Source organism: Passer domesticus, chromosome 23 (assembly GCF_036417665.1).
Source record: "Passer domesticus isolate bPasDom1 chromosome 23, bPasDom1.hap1, whole genome shotgun sequence".
Classification (NCBI taxonomy): Eukaryota; Metazoa; Chordata; class Aves; order Passeriformes; family Passeridae; genus Passer; species Passer domesticus.
This window is the reverse complement of record NC_087496.1, coordinates 2,253,121-2,274,448: the sequence shown is the minus strand read 5'-3', so window position 1 is coordinate 2,274,448 and position 21,328 is coordinate 2,253,121. Positions and strand designations below refer to the sequence as shown.

At 50.9% G+C, this 21,328-nt stretch overlaps 1 protein-coding gene across 1 annotated transcript; it reads left to right on the top strand.

The window, feature by feature from the left end:
• Positions 1-64: 64 nt before the first annotated feature.
• DCPS (decapping enzyme, scavenger) lies at positions 65-18,009 on the top strand. The gene is made up of 6 exons (XM_064397939.1): positions 65-292; positions 1,749-1,917; positions 9,862-10,007; positions 12,513-12,626; positions 16,645-16,755; positions 17,562-18,009. Exons 1-6 carry the CDS (start codon positions 65-67, stop codon positions 17,826-17,828), a joined length of 1,035 nt encoding a protein of 344 aa, XP_064254009.1. The 3' UTR covers positions 17,829-18,009.
• Positions 18,010-21,328: the final 3,319 nt, after the last annotated feature.

Sequence of the window (21,328 nt, the reverse complement as noted above, 5' to 3'; positions counted from 1 at the left end):
GTTCGGGCGCCTGTGGGAGAGGGAGCGGCGGGGCTGCGCGACCTCCGAGCCGCCAGGGGGCGCCATGTCCCAGCGCGCCCCGAGGCGCCGCGCGTGCGCAGTGCGGGGGCGGGCGCGAGCCATGGCGGAGGGCCCACAGCCGAAGAGGAAGCGCGAGGAGGAGGAGGAGAGAAATGGCGGGGCCGCCACTGAGGGTGGCGCCGCCGCCGCCGCCTTCACGCTGTCGGACCTGCGGGTGCGGCGCGTCCTGCGGGAGTCGGCGAGGGACAAGATCGTCTTCCTGCACGCGGAGGTACCGGGGAGTGGCGGAGGGGGGGGGGGGCGGTCGCGCCCGCCATTTTCCCGCTGAGGGCGCGGCCCCGCCCCCGGCGGCGCGAGCCCCGGTCAGCCCGGCACGGCCCGGCACGGCACGGCACGGCCCGCTCTTCCAGCCGGGCCCTGCCCGAGCCGGGCGGAGCCGGCGGCTGCAGACCTTATTGCAGTCCTTTTTCTGGTTGGTGTCATCGGGTGCTTTTGGGTTCCAGCACGCTGTTCGTGCTTGGTAGGTGGAGTGGCACCGGATTGCCAGCAGCGTGCTGAGTCTGGGACTGTAAACAGTACAGCTGTTACAGGAAAATGTGCAATAATTCTTGGGATTGTGCATGGTGGGGGAACCGTGCAGCTGTCTCTGTCTCCTGAAGATGTGCAGCCAAGCAGGAGGTGGGGACAGGGAGGTTCCAGGCTGCTTCTCTGCTCTCGAGTCGGCTGCTGCTGTAACTGAGCCGGGCACAGACCTGCTCTGCCCTGTGAGCCTGTCAGGAAAACCCACAAACGCCAGAGGTTTACGTTTAAAAGGAGATAGAGGAGTCCTTCAGCATTATTTGAATGCAGTGAGAGGGTCCACTGGGCCACATGCCCGCAGGATTTTTTCTTTTTTTTTCTTTTCGCAGGTTTTGGAAGGCAGCCTCCCTTTTATCCTAACTCCCGGCCATGTTGCCCTCTTCCTTTCCCCATTGGCTGAGCTACTGGGGAGGTACAGCCTTCCCGAACCACCTGCCCCATATCCCCCTTAAACCTGGCATTTTCCCCCAAAGTTCAGAAGTTCAGGCTTGTGCAGACCTGCGTCTGATTCAGGAGCCAAACTGCCCAAAGTCGATAGAGACATTAAGACCCATTTCAAAGACATTGACACCTATCAAATTGTTTGTAGAGGCATTAGCACACATCTTCTCAAGCTGACAGGCTTGGGAGCCCCAGGTGAGCCCCAGGTGGTGTGCTGAGGCCTCACCTGAGTCTTGTAGGGACAGGAGTGAGGCTGGGGGATGTTCCACACCCAGCACCTCCCAAAACCAGCACGCTGAGGCCACTGGATCGGGAGCTGTGGTTCCTTGGAGCAGGGCAGCAGTGAGTGCCCCCTGCCCCAGAACTTGCTCCCTGACTGATGCAAACCCCCACACCTGCCTTTGCCCTCTTCCTGGGAAGTGCCTGAGATTAAATTGGTGCTGTGGGTCAGCAGGAAACCTGGGAGCATCCGGGGAGGTGCAGATGGCCTGAGTCATTGCCCACATCCCCTGCTCCCCCAAAAACCACCTGTGTTCCCTGGTGGGGAGCACATTCCTGCTGTGCTTCTGGGCAAATGTGCTGTTTATTTTTGGATGGGTGTGTGGCCTGTTGGGGGACTGTGAGGTGTCTGCCATGATCCCTGACCTCAGACTGTCCACCCACTGCTGGATCTGTGTTGCTGATGACTTTATCCATTTGTATTCCAGAGGATTGGCCTCTCTGGAGAGGGCACAGATGCTGTAGTCATCCTGGAAAAGACTCCTTTCCAGGAGGAGAAGATCCCAGACCTGCTGAAGAAGCCCATGCACGCAGAGCTGCAGATGCACAATGACATTTACTGCACCTTCTACCTGAGCCCTCCCCCGGAGCTGAGTGGTGAGTGCCCTGACCTGCCCAGGGGTGCTGGGAGGGCAGCTGGCATGCCAGGATATGGCTCCTGCCCATTCCAGAGGGGAGGGTGCAGTGAGGTGGGCACGTGCCACTGCTGCACCTGCTGTGCCACCCTGCCTGTGGCTTGGTGACAGAGCACCCCTGGCCCAGGTGGGGAGGTCAGTGGGTTGTTGCAGTGTCTCGTGTGAGGCTTTGAATGCTGCCCTGTTTCATCCCATGCCATGGACAGGGGGCTCAGCTGATGGGGCACTGAATGGCCATCCACTGATGACCTTGTACATGGAGGTGCAGAAAGGCTCAGGGGTGTGAGGGCTCCCTGTGGGTGCCTGTCAGTGCTCTCAGTGCTCTTGGGTGAGAAAGAGTTGTCTCCCTCCAGATTGTTTCTCTTGGAACAGTCTGCAGGGCACATGCAGGTAGCTATTCATCCCATGGTGGCATCTCATGGGCTTTTTTGTCACCTGGTAAGGACAGGCAGTTTCTATTGGGGGAGGATTTAAGTGCTGATAACATCAAGTGCTGGGGCAGATGAGCCCCACCCCCCTGAAGATTTCACACATCTGTGTGTTACAGAACTGTTGATAACCAGGTATGACAAGGACTGATGGGCAGATTGGGGAGCTGCAGTGGAAGGCTCTCACCCTGTGGAGGGGACTCTGGTCCCAGTGGGAAGGTGTCCTGCAGTGGTGGTGCTTTCCAGCTGCCACTGGAGAGCTGGGCTGGTCTTTGGGCACTTCAGTTTCACCACAGAATCCCAGACTATTTTGGGTTGGAAGGGACCTTAAAGCTTGTCCTGTTGCAGCCCTCTGCCATGGCAGGGACAGCTTCCACTGTCCCAGGCTGCTCCCAGCCCCATCCAGCCTGGCCTTGGGCACTGCCAGGGATCCAGGGGCAGCCACAGCTGCTCTGGGCACCCTGTGCCAGGGCCTGCCCACCCTCACAGGGAACAATTCCATCCCAATATCCCATCCAGCCCTGCCCTCTGGCAGTGGGAGCCATTCCCTGTGTCCTGTCCCTCCATCCCTTGTCCCCAGTCCCTCTCCAGCTCTCCTGGAACCCGTTTAGGTGCTGGCAGGGGCTCTCAGGTCTCCCCAGAGCCTTTTCCTCTCCAGGCTGAGCAGCTCCAGTTCTTCCCAGCCTGTCTCCAGAGCAGAGCTGTTCCAATCAGGGCATCTCCATGGCTTCCTCTGGACTTGCTCCAGTGGCTCCATGTTCTTCCTGTGCTGAGGACCCCCGAGCTGGAGGCAGCCCTGCAGGTGGGGTCTCACCTGAGTGGAGCTGAATCACCTTCCACAATTAATTCCATGTGAATGCTGGTATGTATTTAAATTCCAGACCTGCAGTGATAAATTCCACATTGATGCTTTCATAAGCACAACAGCCAAACAGGTTTAATAGTCAAAATTAATCTGAGTCCCTTAAGTAAGATGTTGTTACAGGGCCAAGTTAAATTTTCAGGATGTTTGATGTGCCTTTCCAAAAATGCTCTTGTTTTAGCTCTGTTCCCACGGTGTGGGAGGGAGCATTGTCTGGATTTGTCAGCTTGAATTGTGCAAAACTCCTTTCTCCTGTGAAGGACTCAAAATTAAAGATTTTGTTGTTACAAACTGTGAGTTTCAGTCTGAGGAAAACACCATAACACCACGGGTGTTGTTGGAAGACGTTAAAGCTCCTCTTTCTTAGCTGGGAAAGCTCCTGCTTGGGTGCCTGCTGTATTCCAGCCCTGCAGGAGTTGCAGTGATTCCCACGAGGTGGCATTGCAAGACTGCAATCCCCTGGGCTGCCTCCAGCTCAGCCCTGCTTTGCCTTCCTCACAGCACTTGTGTAACTAACACCACACTGCTCTGACAACAGAATTCCTTGTTTTGTTTAAGGCTTATGCCAGGTGCAAAACCCCTCCTGCATGTTTGAATGGGGAAGAAGCCTCTTCTTCTGCTGAACTTTATCTTTTTAATGACTTTTAAATCTGTCTTTAAAAGGTAATTTTTTGCAATGTTTGTAATATTACCCAGTGGTGCGTCTTTGCTTCCCACCCCTCTCCTTGGCACCCCTTAAGTCGTTCTGGATGCTGAGCAGCCCCAAGCAGGAGATCAGGAGGGGGCTGTAGACCCTGGAGCTGCTGTCCAGGCTCCCCGAGTCAGAGTGGAGAGCAATGAGGCTTCTTTTGAAGCAGTTAGCAGCAAATAGCTGTTTGGTGGGCACATTGCATGGGCTGCTGGTGAGCAGCTGGCACTGGGCAAACAGCCCTGTGTGTCACAGGGGGAAGGAAATCACCCTTTGGAGCTGAGTCAGCCCAAGGATGTAGTGATACGAGGAATGTGGGTTAAAAACCTAAACAGGAGGAATTGCCTGTAAGGGTTTGACTGACCTGGGATTTCCAGTGATAATTGGAGACCCAGGGAGTCCTTGCACAGGGTCTGTTGGCTCCTTAGTTGCAGGGTTAGAGTTACAGGGTTTTATCTCCTGGTCCTTGCAAGTTTACACTCGGGTACAAGATGCAGTAAAATATTTTGTAGAAAAGGCCAGACTTTGGCATTAAGGAGTTTCTTGGAACAGCCCTGTGTTGTGTGATGAAGGAATTTACCTGGGGGATTTCACAGCACCCTGGGCAGCTGAACCCTGCCACACTCAGCCTCTTGCTTCTGAGGTAAGATAGACCTCAAGACAGAGGAAGTGGTGACTGTGAGTAACTCGTGCTGATGCCATGAGGAGCTGCCTGCAGAGCGTGTTTCTCAATGCTGCCTCTGTGCTCCCAAGTACCAGGGGCTCTTCATTCAGGTGGAAATGGACGCTCCTCACCTCCGTGTTGGCCAGCGGAGCAGGGAGGTCATCCTTCCCCTGTTCTTGGCAGTGGTGAGGCCTCACCTTGAGTGCTGTGTCCAGTTCTGGCCCCTCAGTTTGGGAAGGATGTGGAGGGTCCTGGAGAAGGTCCAGAGAAGGGCAATGAGGCTGATGAGGGGCTGGGAACACAAACCCTGTGAGGAAAGACTGAGGGAGCTGGGGGTGATCAGCCTGGAGAAAAGGAGACGTGGGGGTGACCTTATCACTCTCTACAAAAGAGATAGGCCTCTTTTCCTTCCTGAAAGGAGGTTGTAGTCAGGTGGAGTTGGTCTCTTTCTCCATGCAGCACTGACAGAACCAGAGCACGCAGCCTTAAGCTGTTGCAGGGGAAATACAAGTTGGATATCAGGATTTATTTATTTATTTATTTATTTCAGAAAGAGTGATAAAGCTCTGGAATGGCTGCCCAGGGAGGTGGCAGAGTCACCATCCCTGGGTGTGTTTAACAAAGCCTGGATGTGGCACTGGGTGCCAGGGTTTAGTTGAGGTGTTGGGGCTGGGTTGGACTCGATGATCTTGAAAGTTTCTTCCAACCCAGTGATTCTGTGAAGAGTGTCAGGTGCTGCTCCCTCTGTGCAGTCAAACCAGCACAGACCCCATGCAATGATGACTTGTTTGTGTGGTGACACAGGGAAAGGGAGGCCAAAGCATGTTACTTGAGCAAATGACTCCCCTCTGACCTCAGAAGTGACATTTCACTCGGGGAAGATGAATTTCACTCTGATGAGATTTTTAGGTCTGGGAGCACACTGGTGTGAAGGCAGCACCAGATGAGTCTGGCTCATCTCATTGATTTTACTGCATGTGTCAAGGCTAAAATGGGAAATAACATTTGCAGACAAGCCAGTAAATGGTCAGAGTTTGTCTGAAGGGCAACCCAAACCTGTGGAGTGAGGGGAGGAGACTTTGTGAATTTGTGGGGAGTAGTGTATCAGAGCTGATGTGACTGTGCTGCTACCAAAGGCAGGCCATGTGCATCTTATTTTAGGGCCACTTTCTGGATATTGCCTTGATTTAAGAGGCAGCTTAAGCCTAGATGTGAGAGGAGCCCCCAGCCTTGGCTTTCCCCTGCAGGGAGCAAGGGCTGATTTCACAGAAAGGGAAGCATTATCTGACTACCAAAGGTTGGATTGTAAAAGCCAGATGGTTCAATATGCATGTTGCCTGATAACATCTAATTCCTCACACCCATTTGCCAAGGAGAGCTTGATGTTATTGGCAGAAAGCAGCCCCTTCGTGCCTGGCTGCTGTGGGACTGTGTTTCTCCAAAGCTGTGCTGGTGTGGTTGAAGGGCTCTTATCAGTTCTCTAAGGAGTCTTTGCTCCTTGGCTGCAGGCCTAAGCTGCTTATCTTTTTATCTTAAGATAAAAACATCTTAAAACAAGCACAACGAGAGAAGCTCTGTCTCCATTGCTCCAACACGGGGTGGAGAAATTGTGGGAGAAATGGGAGAATGTGGAAGGAAAGTTTTCAGTCATGCAGGAAGTAATCCACATCCCAAAAGAGTCTGGTTTCAGGCAGTGAGGAGCTGGAGAAACTTGCAGGAGCTGCAGTGGGAAGGCTGGTTCTTCTCCCTGCGTCTCCATGCTTTGGCTGCCTCTGGGGTTTGCCCAGCCAAGGAAACTTCTTGCATTTACACTTAAAACAAAAAGCTCGAGCCTGAAGCTGTGGGAACATGTGGGGTGGTTTGGAGGATGGTGGGAGGTGTCATTGTACTTTACTGTGTGTTTTGCAGGCATGGTAAACTGCAACTTTCTTCTTTGCAGTGCCTGTTGCAGCTAAAGTCCACTGAGCCCCCCAAGTCCTGGCATGAGCCCCAGGGGCCAGGCAGCCTTAGCTGAGTCCCTGGCAGCATGCTTGGCTTGCCCTGGCATGTGCTGGCCTTGGAAACTGTGAGCTCTTGCAGGCTTTATCCTTTGCAGCTTTAATTCATTCACTTAAGAGTGCCCCAGCTGTTTGGGACAAAGCCATGGGCACACCTGGCTGGGGCTGGGTGCTCCTGTGTGACCCCTCTGCAGTTGTAACAATAAAACCAAATAGAGACTGTTCATGCAGAAGGGGAGGTTGTGTGTTACATATTTACTTAGGGCATTATATATTTAGTTAGGGCTGCATCCAAGGCGCTGATGGTGAGAAGACAGCTCAGAGCTGGGTGCAGCAGGAAAGAGAAAAAAAACCTGCAAGAGCTCAAATGTCGACTTGCCTGTTGTTCCTCAGCCTTGGCACCTTCCTGCACCTCTTGATGAGGTTGATTAGGAAGCTTATAAATGAAAACTCCTCTTCCTGCTAGCAAAGAGAAGAAAAAGCACCCCTGCCCAAAAGGAGAAATAGGTTGTGCCCACCCTGTGTGCTTCTCCTGACTCCCTGGCAGGGTTACATCTGTCTAAAACAGGCTGGCATTAGGTGTTAATGCTGCAGTGGGGAGGGAGAAGAGAGTGTGAGGCCTCTCCTCCCTGATGTGCTGAGCTGGAGGGGGATTTTGGCAGAGCCTGGGGCACGAGAAGGGATGAGGCATCCTTAGTGAGCTCAGTGTGCCCTTTCTTACCTGCACGAGCTCTGTCTGCTCATATTTCATCCTCTCCTGACAGCAGCTGCCTCCAGCCTTTTTTCCCTTAAGTTCCCCAAATGGTGTTCTGGTTTTCCTTTTGTCTTGGGTTGTGTTTTCCTCTCTTGTTTTTAGCAGGAGAGGGGAGAAGTGTTTTTCTGGTCAATCTGAGTCTCCTTTTCTCCTGGGCAGTTTCCTCTCAAGTGCCTGTCATAGAGTGACCAGCCTGGGCAGTTGTTGTCTGCCTCCTGCTCATCCAGGTTCCTTCAATTAAACCTCCTGGCTTTTTATAACCTCCAGTTAGCTGATGGTCAGCCCTGCCTTCCAGAATAAACCACAGATGCTGTGTGGTGGCCCTGGGCCGGCGTTCGAGAACAGCCTGGCTGATGTGACTCAGATGTGAGCAGAGACAATCCCTGATGCTTCAGCCAGCTTAGAAACCCACATCACGTGTCTGGTGGTTCCCTACCCCCATTTCCAGGCCGGGGCAGGTTTTGGGTGCCCCACAGCCTACGTGCTGCTCCAGTGCATGTGGAGCCTGCCAGGAGCAGACTTGGAAACCGGAGCGTGGCCGTGTGCCAGCACTGGGAAGATTTTGGGGCGAGCCTGGTCTCGCTGTGGATGTTTCCTGCAGCCGAGTCTGGGCTCAGCTGTGCCTTGGCATCCTGTGTGCAGCTCCTAAGGACTGTCAGGCTCTGAGCAGGTATCAAACAGCCTCTCTGGCTGCAGTGATTGATGCTAATTAGCATCGCTGGGGCATTTTGGGGTTGATGAGACCTTTAGAAGGGAAATAATCCTAAGTGAACCGCAGCCTTTCCCCTGCCTTCTCTTGCAAACATCTGCTCAGCTGCAGCTGCACATTAAGGAGTCCTATGATCTCTCGTTTAAAGCACCCTGAGCAGCCACCCCCAAGTTGGGGAGGTGCCAGGGAAGCCATTATGGGTCCCCTGCACCCCCACGCACTGTGGTTATCACCACCCAGCACCGAGGGGCTTTTGCTGCAGTTCTTGCTCTATTTTTGGGGTATAAAATCAGATTGTGAAGGTTTCAGCCTGAGGCTGGCTGTGGTATTTTATCTTTTGCCTTTTTTGTTTTCTCCCTAGTGCTTTGCTGATCTTTTTAAGTGAAGAGAGCTACAGCCTTGTCTTTTTTTCTTTGGTATTACATCATCCTGCTAGAAGTGCTAATTGAGTCCTGGAAAACAACCTTGTTTGAACATGTGTATGGTGGGAATCAGACCAGACTGCCCTTGTGGTTTGCATTTTCATATTTCATGTTACCAGCATTTTCCTGTGGATTTCATTAAGCTGGGTTTGGCATGGAATGAAAAGGCAGAGTCTCTCAGATTGTGCAGCGCTGACCTTAAAAAAACAGAAAGCAGAAAACTAAAAAAGACTCAAACCATCCTAAATCCTGGCTCTGGGAACAAATAGGTGTTTGTATTCAGTGCCTAGCTAGCCTGTGTACGTACTTAAGTCATGAAGCACAGCTTTGGTGCCCTGCTGTGTGTGCAGCCCGTGGCTGCCTGTGGCAGACCCTGGGCACAGACTGCAGTGTTCACAGTGCCCCAGTCACTTGCCTCAGCCTGCTCTGCCTGGGGTTTGGTCAGACTCATGGGCTTTTCTCCTTTGTGCACTGAAGTTTATAGCAGCTCTGTATCAGCTAGGAAGGCAGAGACACTCCTGTGCCCTTGGAGCACCTTGGAGCTGTGGCAGGCTCCGTATCACACATCCGATCTTGGCCAAAGACGGATGTTTTCCGTGTGTTTTGGCCCTGTGAGTAGGATGTGCTGCTGCTGGCATCACAGCTGCCAGGTTGACAAGGTGAGCACTTGCATCCTGTTTAGTGCCACAGAAATTACACAGCAAAGTTCCAATCTTGAGGCAAACAGAAGATGTTTTCTTTTTGCCGGGGTAAATACTGGTTTTTGTGGGCAGAGGGTCACTCAGCCCTCTTCCCTTGGCTCATCCTAAGCTGTGTTGACCTGTTAGCTCACATTGGTTGCTCTGGATCTGTCCCTGTGCCCTTGACTTCTTTGCCTCCTGTACTTGGGGCTCGAGGCCAAGCACTCTGACTGAGCTCTGGGAAGAAGCTACTCCTTGGAGTTCATCTGGTTTTGTGGCTGGATGAAGTTGCTGGGTGCGTCCTGTGAGCTTTGAATTTAAGTATGAAGAAGATGTGTCTCTGTCCCCAGGGTGGTGTTTCTGTCCTGGTTGTTGACTGCACATAAACACTGCCCTGGGAGCCCCACCTCTGCCCCAATGTTGCTAATAGGCGTGAAAGAGCAAGTGTAGAAAAACTCAGACAGCAAACTCCTGCACCTGAACTGGAAAGACAGGCCCTGGCTGTGCCCTTGGCTTTTTCCTTCCTTCAGAAAAGGAGCAGCAGTGCAGGAGGTTAAAGCACTTGTTTGCTTTCCATGTCCATTCTCCCGCACCCTCTCTTCAAAATGTCTTAGTGTGGCTTTTTTTGGAAGGGAAAACAGGTTTGCTGGGGACTGACGGAAGCAGTGTGGTTGGTAACTCGGTCAACGTGTTTGTTCCTAGAGATCAAAGCCACAGTGGTGTACCCTGCCACGGAGAAACACATCCAGAAGTATCTCCGTCAGGAAGTGCACCTCATCCGTGAAACCTGGGAGGATTACAAGAACATAACCCTGCCCTTCATCCAGTCCCAGAGCTTCAGCATCCAGGTACGGCTGCCACGCCCTCTCCTGCAGACACAGATGTCTTTGGTTTCCTCTCTCAAAACTGCTGTCAGAAGGCTTCTCTGAAGCCCATGCTGGAGAGCTGGGAGTGTTCTGCCCCATCTCCCTGTTGGTTGTGCTGTCAGCTCTGTGGTGCTGTCCCCTCTTACTTGGTTGGCTGGGACATCCTTTTCCATTTTTGCAGAAAAAATGTTTGCCTTGGAGCTGGACTTCAAGTTGTCTTTCCCAAGGTTTGTGGAGAAACTCTGAGCTTTTTCTCCTTTCCAAGGTTGGCTTCCTGAGTGTTGTTCACTGGGCTTCTTAGGAGTCTCTGGGTTGTTGTGGAAATGGAAAGGCACAGAATGTTCTGCATCACAACTCACTCCTCCTGCCATTCAGCCCCTCAGTCCATATTCCATGTGGTGAAACTATTACTTTTAGTGTTCTACTTGCTCCAGGCAGCCTCAGCTTTTTCCTTGGCTTTATCCTTTTTGACTGTTCATCTCCCTGTCTTTCTCCTTTAGAGATCAAAGGAATACAAGTCTGTAGGGATCAATTCATGCCAGCCTTTGCAGAAGGGGGAATCAACCAAATCCTGGGGCTGCTGAGGCTCTCCATTAAAAATAACTCCCCAAAACTAACCAGGAGCCTTGGATGCTCCCCCCTGCCTTCCCCCATCTTTCCTGCTGCCTTAAACTGCAGCATTTATTAGCTGGAGAAGGGCAAGTGTGTATTTCTTCCAGGCCACAGCCTTCATGAAATATTTTCTCTGTGCTTTTGCTCCCAAATTTCTTATGTTTCTTTGTGTAGCAGCTGCCTTTAGGAATTGCTTGAGCTCTCACTCTGCCTCTTGCCCCGAATGCTTGTGAGCTGGTTTCAGTACATGGAAACATGTTCCTGGTGACCATCAGGAGCATCTGCTGAGAAATCATGGTCAGTCCTTGACCTCTGGGATTTAATAATGCTGTTCCTTGTCTTTATCCAACCGCTTTTGCCAAGTGGAAGGGGAAATGTGAGGGGTGACAAATACCAGGGGACTACAGAGGGATCTGTGTTTCCTGCTGGAAGATACAAAGTGGATGCTTTCAGGATAATGGTTTTATTGTGGTGCCAGCCCTGGACATGTGTTCTGCTTGCTAGGCTTGTGCTGGGAGCAGCCAGCCAAGGATCTGCCCATCATGAGGCAGCCTTGGGTTTAAAATTCAGTCATCTGATCAGTGAACTTATTAAGGGCACTCATAGCTTGGCACTTGTGATCAGAGCAGGCTTAAAATCCCCAAAAAGCAAATGTCCATTTTCTGCTGAGCTTCCCTCTGAACTTCCCTCCCAGGGTTATGGAACAGAGTGAGCTTGTGTTGTATTTTTGAGAATCACTTGAAGAATCTAATCTCTGAGATGATGCTAAGGAGAAAAGATAGCAATTTAAGCCAAAAATCCCAGATCAAGGGATGAGAAGTAGTTTTTCCCCTCCAGATATATTCAGGTCAGTTTGCAGCAATCCTAAGTGTTTATTAGATTAATGAAACTCTTGATGGATTTCCCCCAAAGTGTCTGGTGTGCACAGCACTGCCAGCCCAGCTCATTTGGTGTATTTGTGAACCTGGCTGCACCTTCCTTACCCACCTGGGGCAGCCAGAATATTTCAGACCTATATTTGGTGAGGAAAATGATGTTTCCAAACATCTTCAGCTTCCAAGCTTTAGCAATTTCCTGCCGCCTTGTGTTACCACCTTCCAGGGACCTGGCTGAGGACTCTCTTGCCAGTCCAGTACTTAAGCTAGGCTAAAGCTAGAGCATAAACATGCATTTTGGAAGTGTAAAGAAGGATGCTGGAGCTGAGGCTGGGAGCCAGGGAGAGCAAAGATGCTTTTCTCTGGTCTTACTCTGTCACTTATCCCTGGTTATTTCCATTACTCTTCTCTGAATGGTGCTTTGCCTTGCAGGAGGAGCACGGGGGGATAACCAGAGCAGGGATTACAGGCAGCCTGGAGGCTGGAACCTTAAGTATGGAAGAAGAAGAGTGGTGAGCTGTTTTCTAATCAGCCAGGGAGCCAAGAGACATGCATTGCCCAAAAAAACACAGGCCTTTCGAATCCCTACAGAGAGCTGCCAGCAGCCAGAGCCACATCCAACTCTGCTCCTTCCTCTTTGAATAGGGAACAAAATCAGCCAAGTTCCCTTCCCAGACCTGATTGTAAAGATTTTGCAGCAGCTTGGGGGGTAAAAAAGATGTAAAGAGCCCCATGGTGCTGCAAGAGGTGTTGCTGAGCCTCACGAGAGCTGGGTTCCACTGCTTTTTACTGAAGTGCTCATAATATTCTGGAGTCTATTGGTTGATTAGGTGTTTTATGGCTAATTAATTACAAATTACTTGGTCATTTAAAATAAAATTGGCGGGTTTTTTTGTAGTTGCAGAGAATGTGCAGTAATCCATGAGCTAGGGTCTAAATGCACCTGAGGTGGTGTTTTTTAATTCTCTGCTGCTTTATAAATCCCATATTTCTCTTTCAGTGGGTGTATAATATCCTGGAGAAGAAAGCTGAGGCTGATCGAATCGTCCATGAAAACCCAGATCCTTCCAATGGTTTTGTTCTGGTTCCAGATTTAAAGTGGAATCAAAACCAGGTTGGTTTGCCCCTCTAATGCTGCCTGTCTGAAGGTAATCCAGAGGAAATGTCCACTTTCAGACTACTAAGAGCACTCTGAGAGAGTCTGAGTAGGTTTCTGTGCACGCTGTTGTTAGTGATGACTTTGCCAGGGCCTTTTGGCACAGGCTGATTAGGGATGCTGCAGACCCAGGCTGTTCTCTCTGCTGCTGAGATGCATTTGTTAGATTCACTTTCACTCGTCCATGTTAGCCCAAATGTTGTCAGGATGTGCTCAAACCAAAACCCTGTGTATTTGTTCTGCTGAACTTGTCTGGTTTTTTGGGCTTTTTTCTTTATTGTTTTTTTGCAAACCTTGACTTGAGGTGCAAACCAAGCAGCTGTGTTGTCCTTTGGTTGCTGCAATTAACTCTCCTCCACAGTGTTAAACAGATGGTTCTTGGCTGATGAGCAGGTGCTTTACCCCTTGTGGAAGTGGCCACTTGGTGAAAGTGATTTCTAAGACCAGGCTCTAATCCTGAATTGAGAATTATTTCTTGGGTTCCGGCTCCCTTTTGTGCTTTAAATTTGGGGAGATGAAACTCCATACACACACCCCTCCCTTGAAATTAGTGACATCAAAAAAAAGTTCCCATTGTGTTTCTGATCCTCATATGCGTCTGCAGGGGCCATGTGGGGAGAGTTGCTGTATGAATAAGACTTAGAAATGGAAATTAAAACTCAAAAAATGGGAACAGAAGGCTGCTGGTGGGCAGCTCCATCCTGTGTGTGTGCAGGGAGCAGCTGTTTGTGGTGCAGAGCTGAGCTGTCTCGGGGAGTCCCTGCAGGGCAGTGTCTGTTCCCTGTGAATTCCTTGCACATCACTTACTCCAAAAATCCCCTGTCAAGTGCTGATGGGATAACTAAGCTCGAATTTCCACTTGGTCACCAGAGACACACCCTTCTTCCTGATGAGATTTTGCAGCACAGGGGACACGTGTCCAGCTTGCAGGATGTGCCCTGCTCAGTGCCCTTCCAGTGGAGCAATATTTAGGGATCCTAAACATGCAGCATGTTGCCCTCTTCCTGGCTGTGAGCAAAGCCTTGTGGATATCCTTGTGTGCTGCAACCAGGCTTTGCAACTCACATCAAGATTGGGCTAAAATCATAGATGGGCTAAAATTTGTGCTTTGGGTTTCTCCAGAGACTGCTACATTCACATCTCCCAGCTGGCGTGGTCAGGGAGTGCCTCAGTGGTAGGGTTTGTCCTTAGGGGAGGTTTTCCCGTGTTCCTGTTGCCTCTTGGAGTGCTGAACAGGATCTTCTGGACTTCTCCACAGCTGCTGGGCTGCTGTCTGCACCCCACTCATCCCTGGAGCTATCTGGGCCCTTTGCTCTGCCAATCTCCTTCCCAGGCAGGCAGACAGCACCCAGGTTGCCTTTGAGCCAAGGAATTTCTTCTTGGCTGTGGATGGCACTGAGCCAGAGCTGATCCTGACAGCCCTGGGGAACACCGGTTCCTTCTGCCACGTCCCACCTGACAGGCAGGGCTGCTGAATGACAGCAGGGAGGTGAGATGCAGCTCCCAGCAGGACTCTCCCTCAGAAGTCCTTTTAGCAGTGTGGCCTCACTCCTTTAGTCCCTGGCCCACAGATCCTCTGAATTCACCTGCAGTTATTTCAGACTGCTGGATGGGAGGGGAAATTCCCTTCAGCACTGTGAAATCTGCTACCCTCAGCTTCTGGGTGCTGCTGCCCAACCTTGATAACGGTTTGAATTGGTTTTTTGGGCTTTTTTGTTTTTTGTCTGTTTTTTTTTTCTTTCACAACTTTTGAGTTGATTTCAAATCTGCAGGAGCCCTGAGGCGTTGCCTGAAGCGATGCCTGGCATGACATCATTCCAGGCCTTTTTAGCAACAGGCTTATTTGTTTCAAACAGCAACATGCAGATGTTGTTCTAAGGAGAAGAGCTGTTTGCTTTTCCTCTCACCAGCCAGCCTGGAGCCAAAGAGCACAAGCTGATACACTGTCTTTTTCTGGAGCTTTGCATGGGAATTAAATGGAGCCCTGAGCATGGCTGTGCTGGCTGGCTGCAGGAACAGCTCCCTGCTTCAAGAGCTTTGTGAAGAATCCTGAGAGCATCCTCTGAGACCAGCGTCTGTTTCCAAAGAGCTGCAAAGGGTTTCTCACAGCTCTGAAGAGATCTGCTGGATCTCAAATATCCAAACCCTTTACTTTCCACTGTTTATATTATAAAGCCACTAACTGAGCTGGAGGAGACTGGGATTTTTATTTTTGTTCAAGTGTAATGATCCACAGCTTTGTGTCATGTTAAATATTGAATGTGCTGAGCGCTTCAGGGGATGCCAAAGGTTTGTCTGAGAGCTGCTCAAGGGACATATTTTAACTGCCCTGGGTTTGTACTGTGACCAATTAGGTCTTGAAAATTGTTATTTATAGAACTGATGTGATTCAAAAGTGGCCAGCTGTTTGCACAGTGGAAAAGTAGAGAGCTTATCACTGGGGAAGTTTTCAGTTTCAGTTTTAGCCCCTCTGGTTTGTTGCAGTCCATGGTGGTGGTGGTGGACACAACCTTCCCTGAGACCAGTAGGCAGGAGCCACGAGAGCACCAGCACTCACTCACACTCACTCTCACAGTCATTCACACTCACTCTCTCACTCACACACACAGCAGCAGCTTGGCTGGGAAGACACATGAGGGTCCAGGCAGGAGTTCCAACACGCTGAAGGGGTCCAGGGCCAAAGACAAAGGAGGGCCCAGGGTATAAATACAGGGAAAGAGGGGGCACAGGAGAGCCTCAGGGATCCAGTGGTCTGAGGGCTCAGGGGTGGTACACAGGGAAGGGACCAAGAGGCAATGCCAGGGTGGATGGGCAGGGTTACACAAACCAGTGGGGTGATGGGGAAGGGAGAGCTCTCTAGAACATGAACATAAAAGGGTAAAAGGGGTAGGGAAGGCCAATGGGCCAGTGGGGAGGGCAGAACTGGGACAAATTAACATGGTGCTGCAGAGTACCATGCGGGAAGATTCTTTGTTCACCCTGAGCTATGGGGAATGCCTGGAGCCCAAGGTGCATCTCCCCAGAGCATCACTGTTGTTTTCTCCACAGTAGGCTCTTGGGTCTCCACAGTGGTTCACTGTAAATGTTCATCTGAGAGTGCTGCGTATCAGCTGGCACTGAGAAACTGTGTGGGCTGTGCATGGGGGTGCTGGCAGGGCTCAGTGACCCCACATGTCTGGTGGGTGCCTGCTGGTGGTCTCTAGCCTCCAGTCATACACAGAAAGCATTTTTGAGGGGCTTGGGAAGGTGGAAGGGCAGCAGTGAGTGCAGTGCTCACAGTACAAGAGGGCTGATCACTCCATCTGCCTCTAAAGCTGAGAAAGTGTTTGTGATCCCACTGTTTATGGGCTGGGATGAGGCTGTTCTCTTCTGGTCATTTCTGGACAAAACCCAGTTTCACCAGAAATGATGCTTTGAGGTGTAGTGGGATTGTGGGTGAGCTCATCCCATACTGGGAGATTCAGCCCCTGTGGTTGTTGAGGACAAGTATCCCTGTATAGCACAAGAATCCCTTTATAACACAAATATCCCTGTATGACACAAGAATCCCTGTGTGGCACAAATATCCGTGTGTAAGACAAGTATCCCCGTGTAGCACAAATAGCCCTGTGTAACACAAATATCCCTGTATGGCACAAGTATCCCTATGCAGCACAAATATCCCTGTGCAGCACAAATAACTCTGTGTAACACAAATATCGCTGCATGGCACAAATGTCCCTGTGTGGCACGAGTATCCCTGTGCAGCACAAGTATCCCTGTGCAGCACAAATAACTCTGTGTAACACAAATATCCCTGCATGGCACAAATGTCCCTGTGCAGCACAAATATCCCTGTGCAGCACAAATGTCCCTGTATGGCACCAGGATCCCTCTAGAGCAGCCTGGGAAGCTGTGAATGGCGTGTCAGGCCCAAAGCAGTGCTGTCTCCATGTGCTGTTTCTGTGTCCCCTCCATGGCCATGCTGTGTCTGCAGATGGAGGACCTGTACCTGATCGCCCTCGTGCACCGCCGGGAGCTCAAGTCTCTGAGGGACCTGAGGGCCGAGCACCTCCCGCTGCTGAGGAACGTCCTGCAGGAAGGGAAGGTGGGTGTGAGGCTGGTCCCATGCTGCTCTCCTGGCCAGGGAGAGCTTGGCTGCCTCTGCAAAGGCACTCCCTGGGTTTCCTGGCACAGCATCTGCCTGGGGACTGCTCCTCAGGAGACAGTGAGTCATGAAACAGGGCTGTGTTGCGCTCTCTGCCCGGACAGCCTGGCTCCTGCTCTCCATCAGCACCTTCTCCAGATCATGCCACATCCAGGTGCTGTAGGAATGTTCTGTACTTCCTGTTAGCAGTGAGCTCTTCACATTAACACCCCTGTCCCAATCCCTTGCCTGTTCTCACTGGCTGATGTGTTTTTCCACAGGGTGTGTTTGGGTGATAGATGTGCAGTAGCTTCTCTTTCCTTCACTGTGTTAGAGTTTGGAAAGTAATTGCACTAGGGAAGGTGGGAGATTAATTAAGAGATTAGTCAGGGGATTGCAGCGAGCGGAGCCGGCGTGCCGGAGTTTGCTGTTGCTGTTCATAGCTTTAATTACACTGGCTGGTAACGGATCCCTGTTACTTCTCCAATGAGTTGGAGTGATAAGGGTGGAAGGGAAAATGATAGGGGTGGATAGCACATCCCATCGTGGAGAGATAAAAGTGGGGCAGCCAAAGGCCTCACTCTGTCCCCTTGGAGGCTGAAATGGAGGATGGAGAAGAGTTCTGGCCTTCCAAACTTCCCCCTTTCCCTTCTGGAAGGGAACTGAACTCCCTTTTTACCTTTCTCTACCCCATTCCTGCCATCCAGAAATGCTCTTCCCCATCCATCCGAGTTTTTGCCAGTGCTGATCTCTGTTCCCCTCTGCAGGAGGCCATCGTGAAGCGCTTTGGTGTGCCCGGCTCCCAGCTGCGGATCTACCTGCACTACCAGCCCTCCTACCACCACCTGCACGTGCATTTCACTGCCCTGGGCTATGATGCACCGGGCAGCTCCGTGGAGAGAGCCCATCTCCTGGCTGATGTCATTGACAACCTGGCCATGGACTCCATGTACTACCAGAAACGGGCTCTGACCTTCCCCCTGCGGGCTGATGAACCCCTGTTCAAGAAGTTCCAAGAGGCAGGAAGAGTGTGAGGAGGCAGAGGTGTTTTTGTATAATTTTTTTTAAAATAAATTCCCATTTTTGGGCTTTTTTTTTAAGGTTGTGTTCCTTTTATGTTTTTAAACTCTGTTTTTGTACAAGGTGGGGCTGATGATCCTTTGCTATGGAAACCATGTTGTCTGTTCAAGTCCATTAAAACACGGATTGAATAAAGCCCTTTGAGTGTGCTGGATTTTACCTCAGACTGGGCGCCTGTGGGATGCAGTGAGCAGAGGGGTTTGGGTGGGAGTGGCTTTGTGTATCCATCTTTTCCACCTGTCCCCTGATGTCAGCCCAAAGAGGGTAATAGGTAGTGGACAGGTCCAAAAAACCCTGCTATCCTCAGAAAGCTTCATGTGTTTCTTTTCTACAGATTTACCCCTGGGAGTGAGATTGTGCTTTCCTTGAGCAGGGAGGGGTGCTCCAAAGAACTCCAGTGACTAACCCGAGTCCTCACCCTTCCTGTCTGGCTGTGTGCTGCCTGGTCCCCAGCCTGAGAGCCAGCACCCCTCCGCTGCTCCTTAGTCATCTGTGTCTGAAACAGCTTCGTTTCTGACAGAGGCTGCTTAAGGGTTTGCAAGGATTATGGGTTAAAGCCCCCCAGAACAGAAATAAAGAATAGTGCTCTTCCTTCTGCTGAGGGAGAGAGCCAGGAGCTGGATTCGATGATCCATTGTGGTGAAAGACCCAGTCTCTGTGTGCAGGGAGCTTCCTGGGCCACCCAGCCACTGGTTCCCTGACAGCTTCTCCACTGAGCACCAACCTCTGAAAACTTCATGAGTTCTTGGTGCCAAAAAGGGCTCTGGTTTCTGGTTGGTAACCAGGGATGTAATTGCAGGAATCGTCTTGCTGCTACCCCAGTTCTTTGTGCCTTTCCACACTCTGAGCTCTAAGAGGGATTTTTTTGCTGATGGTGGAAAACCCAGATGTGATTTATTTCATCCAGGCTGCTGGCTGTGCTGGAGCAGAACCTGGAGCTGGCTGGAGCAAAGTGCCATCGTTGGAGCTGCCCTGGGGCTCTGCTCAGCTCATCCCATTTATAAATATTGAGGTCAGGCAGCTCCCTGATGCCTTTTAGCAGCAGGGAGAGGCAGAGCAGCTGGATGCAGCCACCTTTCCTTATTTCTCTGCAGAAATTCCCATTTCCTGGGTGAACAGTTGGGGTTGGTGATCTTAGAGGTATTTTCCTATTCCTCCAAATAATTCTTGGAGTCTAGAAGTGCAATCCATAGTAAGAAAGCTGCAGTGATCTGTTGTGGGAGCCTTTCCCTCTTGCTTCAGCTCTCCCCACCTCCTGGCCAGTTGATTTGGGGAGCTTTAGGATCTGGACATGGTCAGCGGGGTTGCCTGTGCCATGGCTCTCTCCTTCCCTAGGTTTTAAATTGCTGAGGGACAGGGATTATTTTTTTTCCCACACCAAAGCATTTTTTCTGCCAAGAGGGAGCTTGGTCTCCTTTGTTTTGCCATAAAATCCCAGCTTTATGTCTCCACCCAGGCCAGCCCAGGAATGGAGATGGTTAAACAACACACAGGCCCATTCTGTTTCTAAGGAAGGCTCCCTGATCCTCAGGTGTTGAAAAAACACCCTCAGTCTTGAAAATAGACTCTCAGAGGGCTGTGACAGACAATCAAGCAGCACATCTTCCACAGACCATCTGCCTGGCTCCTGCTGGCTGAATCATTTTCCTGGGAGACTGCACTGGAGAGCAGGGGGTGCATGGAGGCTGCCTCTGCCTGTCCCAAAAGAAGGGGTCAGGGGAAGCACTCTGATGGATCTGCAGCCTTCAAAGGATTAACTGAGGTCCTGGGGCTGGAGCTGCAAAGCCAGATGGCATTCCCAGGCTGTGGCTTGAGGAAGGGTGAGCCTGAGGTGATCCAGGACAAAGCCAGCTTGTGCTGGGCATGAATTGCCACATTCTTGTCCCTCCAGAGCAGATGCTGCTGAGTGCATTCCCTTCCTCCTTTCTGAACAGATCCTGCTCGCCTGGCTCCTGCTCTGGCCTTGTCACCCTTTGGGGACCATTTTGGCTGTGGTGTGATGGATGGCACAGCCTGTGCCCATGCCCTGGTGGGGCAGGACACCAGCCCTGTCCTGCACTGCTTCCCCAAACCCTTCTGTCAGTGTGAGTTCCGAAGGGTGATGGCAGAGCTCGTTACAAATTCACTTCTCAAACAGCCAGCAATTTCCCTCCCCCTTTCTTTTCTTCTCCAAATTACTCAGCGCTCATCATGCTGAATTAATCCAAGTGGCAGTTTATCCTTTGTAAATTAAATATTAGGGCAGGGTGTAGTCATTCACAGTGACTAACAACCCAGCACAGGCTCCCGGCACTCTGCTATGCAGCAAATATATTCCCATTTTCTGATGGGCTTTAAACCCCTGATGTCTGCCAAGGCTGTGGTGGCCACAGGAAGCTCATGGCTGGTTTTGGGGTCCACCCAAAGCAGCACAGGTACCTTGTGACTGCTCCATGGAGCAGGTGTCCTGAGATCCCTGTGGGGTGGACACAGCTGGTGTCCAACACTTGGTATGGGATCACAATTGCTTCTCCAAATCTTTGGTGATGCTTGAGCCACAGCACCGTGACCTCTTGGCACATAGGTCTGAGCCATCCTTGATCCTGGATTTGCATCTCTGCAAGGGCTTTTATTCTGCTCCCAGTCCTGTTGATGTTGCCTGGCCCATGGGGGGATGCTGGAGATGGAGACCATCCCCCCAAAACGAGCCCATCCACCATCACCAGCAGGACACAGCTGCTGGGGACTGAGAAGGTCCTGGGAAGAGAAGCTTTGCAGCCTCTTTTAATATTCTTTCTGTCTTGGGGGCAGAGCAAGAATAGACATTTGGGATGCATTATTATTGCATTGGAGTTTCATTGAATGCTGTTTATTATTTTCAGATGCAATAAACCAAGCTGTGGAACCCATGAGACCGAAGGGTCAAAATATCCTTCAAGCAAATCCCTGCCGAGCTGTGGCCCCACTAATTATCCCAGATTGTCTACAAGCCCATGGCAATTAAAACCTAATTACGCCAAGTTCTCCTGTCACCACGGGTAAAACTGCCCCACTTGTTAATAGCAAGGAAACCCCAGCTCAAGGAGGATGAGGAATGAGGCAAAGATTCTCTTCAAATATTGATGTATTTCCCTTGGCAAAATCAGATGTGTCAGCTCAACAGGTATTTTATCAACTTATATTGGCATTGTCCATGTTGTCTCAGGGATTGGCAGAACTCACCCTGGGCAGGAGGGATGAGTCTGAGGCTGCAGAATTAAAAAAAAAAAAAAAAAAAAGTTTTGAGGGGAATAAAAAAAAAAACTTCAAAAGTTGACTGCTGTTTTGTGTATTATGGGGAGGGATGGAAATGGAATCCCATGGGAGAGCAAGGTGGCCTGATATGGGGCATTCCTGTGGTGAGGAGTAATTCATTCTCAGGAAAAATAAAAATACTTAATATTAGTTGATGATTTTAAGCAAAGCCATCCCCAGG

Coding starts and splice junctions, on each gene's coding strand:
- DCPS (XM_064397939.1), top strand. CDS start 65: ATGTCCCAGCGCGCCCCGAGGCGCCGCGCGTGCGCAGTGCGGGGGCGG. Junction 293..1,748: donor TCGTCTTCCTGCACGCGGAG/GTACCGGGGAGT, acceptor TTTGTATTCCAG/AGGATTGGCCTCTCTGGAGA. Junction 10,008..12,512: donor CCCAGAGCTTCAGCATCCAG/GTACGGCTGCCA, acceptor TTTCTCTTTCAG/TGGGTGTATAATATCCTGGA.